Source organism: Arvicola amphibius, chromosome 2, assembly GCF_903992535.2.
Source record: "Arvicola amphibius chromosome 2, mArvAmp1.2, whole genome shotgun sequence".
In the NCBI taxonomy this organism is placed as follows: Eukaryota; Metazoa; Chordata; class Mammalia; order Rodentia; family Cricetidae; genus Arvicola; species Arvicola amphibius.
In genome coordinates, this window is record NC_052048.2 from 185,349,157 (window position 1) to 185,359,899 (window position 10,743).

At 45.2% G+C, this 10,743-nt stretch overlaps 1 protein-coding gene and 1 long non-coding RNA gene across 3 annotated transcripts in view; one reads left to right on the plus strand and one right to left on the minus strand.

Annotated features, from left to right (window-relative positions):
* Zc3hav1 (zinc finger CCCH-type containing, antiviral 1) overlaps nucleotides 1-779 on the minus strand; it is a 41,866-nt gene extending 41,087 nt beyond the window's left edge. For both annotated transcript variants that reach the window (XM_038318390.2, XM_038318389.2), the window contains exon 1: nucleotides 46-779. In XM_038318390.2, the coding sequence (XP_038174318.1) occupies nucleotides 46-353 (308 nt within the window). In that variant the 5' untranslated portion in view covers nucleotides 354-779. The remainder of the gene's footprint in view (nucleotides 1-45) is intronic.
* Nucleotides 780-1,434: 655 nt separating this feature from the next.
* LOC119806601 lies at nucleotides 1,435-7,795 on the plus strand. The gene is made up of 3 exons (XR_005284244.1): nucleotides 1,435-1,580; nucleotides 1,882-1,943; nucleotides 7,224-7,795. It is a non-coding gene; the product is annotated as an uncharacterized LOC119806601 (long non-coding RNA).
* Nucleotides 7,796-10,743: the final 2,948 nt, after the last annotated feature.

Consider the following 10,743-nt stretch of genomic DNA (forward strand, 5'->3'; position numbering starts at 1 on the left):
CACCGTCCCCGGTCAGACGGGCTCCCCCACTCCCGGTGCACTCACCGCTGAGAGTGAGAATAGTGGCACCGGCCCAGCAGGTTGAGCTTGCAGAGGTGCAGGCTGTCACAGGGTCTCTGGCAGTACTTGCGACGGCAGACGCGGGCTCGGGTGGTGGCCACCACCGACCGAGTGATCCCGGCCTGGCCTCGGATCTCCAGTAGCACGAAGCGATCCGGCCCCGCCGCCTCCAGCAGCTCGCAGAGCTGAGCCTCGGGGAGCGCGATCTCATCGAGCAGTTCCTCCAGGGTCATGCGGCCCCCATGGGCGCACAAGATCTTGGTGATGAAACAGCACACCCCGGGGTCGGCCATGGCGCGCTATGGCTGCCGCTGCTCTGGCCGCTGCGCGGGACACCGCTTCGCCGAGAATCGAAACTTACGGGCTGCCCCAGGGGCGGACGCGGGCGGTGCCGTTTGAGGAGCAGAGCGGTTTCGCTTTCCAGCTCTGGCAGTGGCGTCGCGAGGCCAAACCTCACCAGGAAGGTCCAGGGGTCAGATTTAAGAGTCCCCGGCGCGGGAGAGTGAATGGGAAGAAAGCGAGGCTACGCCGGTGGGTCTGCAGGCGCGCCGACACCCTCGGGTCCAGGCTAGACGTAAGATCCCCACAGCCCGGGACTGCGAGGCTGCTACCAGGAAGAGAGGAAGTAAAGACGTTCTTGGGGCTCGGGTGGAGTTTTTGATAAGCCTGAGGCGAGTGACGCATCCTGGGGGGTCCACTGGCGGCGTCCTCGAGTCCGCCCCACCCAGCCCCGGAAAAAGCTGATCCTGGTGAGCGCTTCCTCCAAGCTGGGCGCTCTGCTGGCGTCTTCAATTCTCGCAGCCACCCTAGGACGCGGATATTAACCCAACTTGCACTTGCGGAAATAACTTGAACGAACAGGTGGAGCTCGGACGACACCGAGTTTCTCGAAAGTCTGTTCGGGGCCTGATCGCGCTGCACCAGGTCTGGGACTATTACGCACTTTCTACATACCACCGAGCCCCTCTTAGAGAGCGGTGATTGTTACTCTCCCTCGTTCCTGGCCTTCCTAACTAAAATCGCCAATTTTGGGCCCCAAGTCAACTGCTTAATCATCCCTGACAAGAAGCCACAATCGGGCATGCTTAGAATATCCCCAAATATCCTCCTCCCCCGCTTGGAATAAAGATGATTTTTAAGATAAACCTTTTAAAATGCCGTAGAGGCAGAAAGAAATATTTCCTAGATTTCCACTAAGGAAAGCAAAGGCTAATGAAATTAATCCCCCAGGGAGTTTCCAGAAGATTCAGCTGCTCCAGGCCATTAGCATAAAAAAGTTCAATATATCCTTCCAGACTCTCCTGATGAAATGCAAAAAAAAAAAAAAAAAAAAAAAAAAAATACCTGTCTGTCCTTCCGCCCCCTCCCCTTCTTTTATTTAGGACAATTGTCCTTTCTTGGATTCATCTATAGTCTTGGCTAATTTGCAGGCCCCTAAAACACTAGATCCAAATTGGGAAAGAAAAGGGATTTTCCATTCAGTGCTTCGAAGTGAATAAATGGATAGGACCATTGATCAGGTAGGAAAGAAACTTTTGGTTTTTTTTTTTTTTTTTTAAATCAGCAGACTTGGTGCAGGAGCAAGAGTGTGAGTCATGTAAGTAAGCCTGAGATGCATGGGTGCCTGCGTGCACGCGCGCGCGCGCGCGTACACACACGAAACACTAAAATAATATTAATAGCTTGGTATGATGATTACTTGCCTGTAATACAACATTTGATCCCCCTGAGCCCCCTACCCCCCCTTCCTCTCTCCCAATAAATGTAATTTAAAATTTGAAAACAAATCAGTAAGAAATAAATTCCTTCAAATTCTTCCAGAAACTTGAATGCGAATCACTCTGGGCGCGGCGCACACCCTGACTCCCTGGAACAGCTACTTGGTATGAAAAGTAACCCAGCCTGCGGCCCCCTGGCTACTTGTTGACTCTCGCTTCTGTTTTCATCTTTTTAATCCACTTGGCCTTATTTTCTGTCGGACGGGTTTCCAGAGACTGTTCTTACCAAACAAAGTAAGATCAATGTGTTTACTGACGGTCTTCGGTGTAATCCTTACAATAGTAACTCTGAAGACACAGAAACGAAAGGAACAACCTTTGCTCCCAGCTTTGAAAACAGCAGTCCCACCCCCTTAGACACTAAGGTGCTGTGAAGGAGCAAGTCACTCCTGTGAGTGGATGTGCAACTAACTGGGCAAAGGCAAGATTAAAGATGAGTTTTTTCCATCAAATACATCAAAAACTTGTGCTTAAGACAAGGAATTAAAATATTATCTTTATTACCCCTATCTTGTAAGACTTTTATGAATATTTTTTAAAAAGCAAAAATCAAAATACCCGATCCAATATAAAACCTTTATTTGCACAAAAGCCCCTCTGCATTCGTGGACCTTAAGTTACTGAAGTGGAAAGCCCCTTCCTCCTCTGCTTCATTTTCCTTGCCGAGGTTTCCTTTAAGGCTAGACAATCAAATAAGACTGTGAGGTAGGACCCAAGCATAGAGGTTAAGGGGCACAGGATGACTCATAAAACCCAAGTAGCCAGGCTACTAGCACATACAATTATTTATTTGTTTGTTTGTTTGTTTGGACAGGGTTCTCTGTAGCTTTGGAGCCTGTCCTGATCTGGCTCTTGTAGACCGGGCTGGCCTTGAACTAACAGAGATCCACTTGCCTCTGCCTCCCGAGTGCTGGGATTAAAGGCATGCACCACCACTGCCCAGCTTCTAGCACACAGTTTTAATCCCAGCACTCCATGGGCAGAAGCAAGTTGGTTGGGATTTGGAGGTCAGCCTTGTCTACAAAAAGATTCCTAGGATGTCCAGGGCTACATAGACTGCCTCAAAAAAGAAAGAAAAAAGGAAGGAAGGAAGGAAGGAAGGAAGGAAGGAAGGAAGGAAGGAAGGAAGGAAGGAAGGAAGGAAATAGAAAAGAACCAAGTGTACTTCCTGCCTCTCCTGAGGACACCCTCTTGATCAAGGCCAAGTTTGTCTTGTACAGACATTCAGTTGGAGTAGTATTCTCTTTCTTTGAGACCACTGAACATATTCCTGACAGGAACACGCTTAAGGAAATAAGGAGTCCTATTGGCTCAACCCTTTGCCCTCAGAAATGAGAGATTCCAAAAAGGATTACCTTAGTCATGGGGGCTAGAACGACAGCTCAGCAGTTAAGAGCATGTGCTGCTCTTGCAGAAGATCTTGGTTTGGTTCCCAGCACCCTTACAGTGGCTCACAACCACACCATCTTCTGGCCTCCACAAGCAATACAATAGGCAAACACACATAAAATAAAAATTTTTAAAAAAAATGACTGAAATCTCCATCCAGTCATAAGAGTCATAAGAAACCACACTGTGCAAGCAGGAAGAAGTACTTCTCCAGGGAGCCCTTCCGTCTCTCTGGGGCTCCTCATGTTTCCTTAAGAAAGATCGTTTACTGGTGGTACATGCCTTTAATCCCAGCACTCAGGAGGCAGAGGCAGTGGTGGATCTCTGTAACTAAGAGGCCAGCCTGATCTATAAGAGCTAGTCCCAGGATGGGCTCCAAAGCTAAACAGAGAAATCCTATCTCAAAAAAAGAAAGGTCTTTTACTCACCCCTTCCGAATTTCCTTATTCTTCTTGAGCATAAGATAACAAACCTAGGGGGCTGGAGAGATGGCTCAGTGGTTAAGAGCATTGCCTGCTCTTCCAAAGGTCCTGAGTTCAATTCCCAGCAACCACATGGTGGCTCACAACCATCTGTAATGAGGTCTGGTGCCCTCTTCTGGCCTGCAGAAATGCACACAGACAGAATATTGTATACATAATAAATAAATAAATAAATAAAAGATAACAAACCTAGCCTCTGGTTGGCTTCAGTGGCCATTGATTTTTTTCAGACATCCTAGTCTCCCAAACCCACAACATTAAGCCACCCACAGCCAAGAAAGCACCAGCACACTCGAAGAACCCACATCAAGGCAATCAGTGGCTCTTCTCCAAACAGATTAAGGTGCTTAAGGAACAAAGAGTCCTGTTGGGGAGATAGCCCAGCAGTTAAGAGTACTTCTTGCCCTTACAGAGGACCAGCTAGAGTTTGATTCTCAGTGGCTTTCACACAAACAGACACATAGGACACATATATGTATATATAAAATAAGCCTTTTTTGTTTTGTTTTTCAAGGTCCAACTGGGGCTGACTCCCAAGGAAAAGTGGGCCTTGAATAGAAGGTTTTACTAATTTACATACACCTTAGGCATATTCATTTCTCATGCACTAGCATTCTTAAATCTCTCCTCCCAGCCTCAGGTGACACCTTGAACAATTTAAATAGAGATAGGAGACTGCAAGCCTGGCTGCTGGAACTCGCTCTGTAGACCAGGCTGACTACAAACTCATAAGAAATCCGCCTGCCTCTGCTTCCCGAGTGCTGTGATTAAAAGGTGTGCGCCACCACGGCCCAGCAAACATTTACATTTTAAATTTTACTCATCTCTACAAGGCCTGGACAGCATTTGTCAGGACACGTACAGAGAGCTGTGAGTCCATTTTACTTTATCTGAAGGTCAAAGAGTTTGTCGAGAGGTGTGGCTACAAAGGAGCGACTCTGACCAAAGGTGTGGTTAATTAGTGTTTTCAGTGTAGAAGTGGATCTGCTCCACTTGGCCCAGGTGGGCCAAAGGTTGAAGACTTTAAGTCTATTCCTTGTGTCACGTTAATGAAGTCTGTTGCCTCGCCCCCTCCCCTTTTGAAGTGAAGTATTTAAGCGTGTGGAAACTAAATGAGGCAAATTCAGTATTCATTGAATGTCCCTTACAATGCTATTCTGTGTTTCTGTCTCTTATTTCTTCTATATATCTGTTCTTTTTGCCTAATAATTTTTTTTTTTTTTTTTTTTTTTTTTTCTCATGGTTTATTTTTTTTATATATATTTAAAAATTTCCATCTCCTTCCCTCCTCCTCCCCCCTCCCTCCCCTCCTCCTCCCCCTTCCCTCCCCTCCTTCTCCCCCTTCCCTCCCCTCCCCTCCACCCATACCTCCCCTCCCTCCCTCTCAAGGCCAAGGAGCCATCAGGGTTCCCCACTCTATGCTAAGACCAAGGTCCTCCCAACTCCCCCCAGGTCCAGGAAGGTGATCGACCAAGCTGAGAAGGCTCCCACAGAGCCCGTCCATGAAGAACAATCAGAGCCCAGAGCCATTGTCCTTTGCTTCTCAGTCAGCCCCCGCTGTTGGCCACACTCAGAGAGACGGGTTTGGTCGCATGATCCATCAGTCCCATTCCAACTGGAGTTGGTGATCTCCCATTAGTTCTGTCCCACCGTCTCCAAACCAGGACCAGGTTGCCTAATAATTCTAATCCATGGAACAAATGTGTTTTGAGATAGTTTATTTATTTTTTTAAAGATTTATTTATTATATATACAGTGTGCCCAGAAGAGGGCACCAGATCTCACTATAGATGGTTGCAAACCAGCATATGGTTGCTGGGAATTGAACTCACGACCTTTGGAAGAACAGATAGTGTTCTTAACTGCTGAGCCATCTCTCCAGCCCATCTTTGGGGTATTTTAGAGGCAACATTCCCTTGACTAAATTTTAATTTATATGATTTTGTGTCTTCTAAGCAAATCTGTTAGTAAGTCCTTTATAACATCAATTCTATGTCTTTGAGTTTCTTTTACATCAGCAGGCAGATGGAGACTGAGGTCAGCCTGGACTACAAAGGAAATTCTGGGACAGCATGGGCTATATGGCATGGGGAAGGGAAAGAATAAAAGAGAAAAAGGAAGAAGAAGAAGGGGTGCGTGGGGAGGGGCAGATCCTGAGTAGAACAGCAGAGATGCCAGAGAAGGAAGGGAATGGGTCTGAGGGAGCAACTTCATTCTTTCATGAAGACTAAGTCAGGAAAAGCACGGAGCTGAACTGAGAGCAGGAGTCCTGCCCCGGGCAGTGTCCTGGTTTGCCTGATGACTGTGGTCACACCATGACCAGGGGCAACTGAGGGAGGGAAAGGGTTATCTTAGCTTGTATCTTAAAACCCATCAGGGGCTGGAGAGATGGCTCAGAGGTTAAGAGCACTGCCTGTTCTTCCAAAGGTCCTGAGTTCAATTCCCAGCAACCACATGGTGGCTCCCAACCATCTGTAATGAGATCTGGTGCCCTCTTCTGGTTTGCAGGCATACACACAGACAGAATATTGTATACATAATAAATAAACAAACAAACAAATATTTAAAAAAAAAAAAAAAAAACCCATCAGGAGGTGAAGTCAGAGAAGGAATTGAAACAGACCATGCTAGAATGCTGCTTACTGGTGTTATGTCCAGATCACGGAGTGTCTCCCCTCCCCGCCCCCCCCCAAAAAAAACCAACCAGGAGACCGAGTCCTGCATATAAAACCAAAGAGCCTTAATTCTTACACAAGTTTGCAAACTTGGTCTCTCCGTGTGTCCAACGTATTGGAGTGATCGGAGAGCTCTGAGCTCAGTTAGAATTGGGTTTTAATAGTAGCAAAAGTGGGGTGGAGGTATTTCTAAGGTTCAGGACTCCTGATTGCTGACATGTGTCTAGGGGTGTCCTGGTGAAAAGCGATGGGTGTGTGCTGGCAGGTGATCCTATCTACAATGGTTGGAATGTTAGGAATTTCCTTTGGATGGTCTGTTCCTAGGTGGTGCCTGGTTACTCTCAGTTTATTGTCTTTCTTTTTCTTGCAACTAGGTATTGACTTGGGGAAAACTGCGGAGACCCAGGCCTCTATTGAGCTTGTCACAGCTGGGTCCCACACCTGCCTTACTCAGCTTGTTCTTTTTATGCAACCCAGGACCATATGACCAAGTGGCTGGGACCTCCCACATCAATCATTAATCAAGAACCTTCTGCAGAAATATTTCAATTTTTATTTTCAGTATTTAGTAATGAACGCTATTACTGCATCAATGGTAATACATTTCTGGTTTAGTGTAAATTAAGGATGTTTTCTAGTTGTGCATGGATGCTGGCAAATTCGTCATTTCTTAAAATTGTTTAAGTATGTAATGTTAAGCTTAGGTTTAAGAAAAACTGGTAATTTGGGTCTTTGTCATTTGCTTAAAAAAAAAAAAGAAAAGAAAAAGTGCCCCACAAATTTGTCCACAGGTGAATCTGATGGAGATTTTTTTTTAATTTGAAATTTCCTCTTCCCAGATGACCCTAATTTATGTCAAGTTGACCAAAAACTACTCAGCATAGATGAAGCCCAAGTGCCACTGCCTTGTTAGTTGAAGTCTGCAGAGAATTACAACCTTCAGAAGATGTTGAGCAGATCCAGGAGAAGCTGAAGCTGCCAGGCATCATGTGGTACTCTGAAAGTAATGGGCCCCCATAAGCTCATAGGGAGTAGCACTATTAGGAGGTGTGGCTTTATAGAGATAGGTGTGGCATTGATAGAGGAAGTGCCAGCCTTTGTGGTTTCTCATGCTCAAGACTGTTTAGGTAGAAGCCCTACAACTGTTCATATATACCCAAAAAGTTGGTTGGAATGTTGGGGAACTCCTGCTAGGGGCCCCATCCCATGTTCTGGTCTCACTCCTCCCATTCCAAACACCATCCCTGAGAAAACCCACCAAAAGTCAGCCCCTCCCTGGGGATGCTCAAGACCATGCCTACAGACTATACAAGACCTAGTAGGCAAATTTGTCATATGATTCCTTCCCTGCTTTCCTAAGGGTCACCTAGGAGTTGCTTTGCTCTGCTCAGATTTAACCTGGACTTACAAATTTGGCCTGATTTGACTTGTTAAATTGGTGGTGGCATTACTACCAAGAGATTTTAAACTTTTCTTTTCTTTTCTTTTCTTTTCTTTCTTTCTTTCTTTCTTTCTTTCTTTCTTTCTTTCTTTCTTTCTTTTTTTTTCTTTTTATTTTTTTTTCAGTTTTTCGAGACAGAGTTTCTCTAGCTTTGGAGCTTTGGAGCCTGTCCTGGAACTAGCTCTTGTAGACCAGGCTAGTCTCGAACTCACAGAGATCCGCCTGCCTCTGCCTCCCGAGTGCTGGGATTAAAGGTGTGCGCCACCACCGCCCAGCTAAACTTTTCAAAGATACCACCCCAGTGTCACAAACCACACCCTGTTGCACATGTCTACCTCCATGCCACCATGCTGATAATAAACTGAACCTCTGAAACTATAAGTGAGACACCCCAATTAAATGTTTTCCTTTATAAAAGTTGCTGTTGTCATGGTGTCTCTTCACAGAAATGGAAACTCTAACTGAGACAGAAGTTGATACCAGGAACTGGGATATTGCTGTAATAGGCCGGACCATGCTTTTATTTAGAGCAATTTGAACTTTGATATTTTGGATTATGAAAGCAGTGGAATGGTTAAGCACTTTAATGGGCCATACTAGTGGGAGCATGGAAGACAGTGGAGCTGACTGTGATCTGATGAACAGTGGGGGCTACCTCAACAGGTTTCAGAAGAGAAGAATTTTAATATGTTGCCTAGATATTATTCTTGTGATATTATGGTGAAGAATGTGGCTGCTTTTTGCCCTTTCCAAAGAGTGTGCTGAGGCTAAAGTGAAGAGATTTGGATTAATTTCATTGGCAGAGGGACTCTCAAAACAGACTAGACTGTCATGTGGTTATTAGTAGTAACTCTAATGAAGATTTATAATGAAAAAGAGCAACAAAATGTAAAATTTGAGGAGAAAAGAAGTGGAGTTAAGTCCTGTGTTCAAAGAGATAAACAGATTAAGAAATGGAATAAAGGGAGTAGTGACCTCAGGGTAAGATCCCATCCAACTAAGTTTCAAACTTGTGAAATTAGAGAAAAGTTTTAAGCCAGGTGTTGCAGGCACACTTTAATTCCAGCATTGCGAAGGCAGAGGCTGGCAGATCTCTGAGATCGAGGCTAGGATGATCATCTACAGATCAAGTTTCAGGACAAGCAAGCTTAGGCCGGTGAAGGACAGAAAGCTGGTAAAGATGTAATTGAACAGGGGGACAATGTTCCAGCCCCAGTAAGCAGCAGAATTTGGCAGCTTCAGCCATGTGGTTCTGAAGTTAAGGATAGAAGAAACGGGGTATGGAATTTGCCCCCTGAGACTAAGGAGAGCTGCTAAGGCCAGGCATGTGTCAGGGATGTCCTTGAATGGAGGCCCAGAAGCTGAATGCTCTGGCAGGAAGCTGTGAAGTTGGAGCCTGGATTGCTTTGAAGACCCAAGATATTAGAGATGCCAGAGCTGTGGGATACCAGCCAAGGAGAGCTCCTAACAAGGATGGAACCGGCCCAAGAAAAAGAAGTGTATTGCGGTCAACGAAGATAAAAGGAATTGGAGATCTGAAGAGTGATTTGACATGAGACATGGAGATGCTGAGTTTGGAGTTAGCCCAGTAGGTTTTCAGTCTTGCTTTGGTCCAGTATTTCCCCACTATGCTCACTTTCCTACATTTTGGAATGGTAATGTATATTTTGTGCCATTATACGTCGGAAGTATTTAATCTGCTTTTTGATTTTGATTTTACAGAGGATTATAGCTAAAAGATTGCATGAGGGGCTGGGTGATGGTGGCACATGCAACTACACACACAAAAAAATCTCAAAAAAGCAAAAAGGAAAAGAAAAATTAAAAGAGAGAGAGACAAAGAGAGAGATTGCTTGAATCTCAGACAAGACTCTGTTTTTTTTTTTTGTTTGTTCTGTTTTTCAAGACAGCTTTTCTCTGTGTAATAGTCCTGGATGTCTTGGAACTCACTTTGTAGACAGTCAGGGCTCAACCTCACTGAGATCCGCCTGCCTCTGCCTCCTGAATGCTGAGATTAAAGGCGTGCGCCACCACTGCCTGGCTGAGCTTTGGAATTTTAAACATTGTTGAGACAGTAATAGGCTATGGGAACTTTTCATTATGACATTGTTGCAAGCTAAAGGAAGCCAGGGAGCGGAATGTAGTAGTTTGAGTGTAATTGGCCCCCATAAGCTCATAGGGAGGTGTAGCGTAGGTGTGGCCTTGTTGGAGGAAATATGTCACTGTGCGGTTAGGTTTTGAGGTTTCCTATGCTTAAGATACTATCCAGTGGGCAATCTTACCAAAAGCAATCTACAGATTCAACGCAATGCCCATCAAAATCCCAGCAAAATTCATCATAGACCTCGAAAGAACAATACTCAACTTCATATGGAAAAACAAAAAACCTAGGATAGCCAAAAAAATCCTGTACAATAGGGGGCTGGAGAGATGGCTCAGAGGTTAAGAGCACTGACTGCTCTTCCAGAGGTCCTGAGTTCAATTCCCAGCAACCACATGGTGGCTCACAGCCACCTATAATGAGATCTGGTGCCCTCTTCTGGCATGCAAGCATACATGGAAGGAATGTTGTTGTATACATAATAAATAAATAAATCTTTAAAAAAAAATCCTGTACAATAAAAGAACTTCTGGAGGCATCATAATTGTAACACCTGATTCTGTGTTACCCCTTTGGTACAGTACAATTCGCGTACACAAAGAGACCTGGGTCATTCAAAAGGAGATCAGCCGAATGCCGTTTATTTAATTTTGGGGAAATCCTTATATACTTCGCTGCTGTGCAAGGATTTCCACCCAGACAGGTGGGAAATTACCATACTTCGCTGACGCACAAGGATTTCTGCCCAGGCAGGTGGGAAATTACCATACCAATGATGGAGTCAACAATGCCCTACAGCTAATCACCAGGAGGGGCA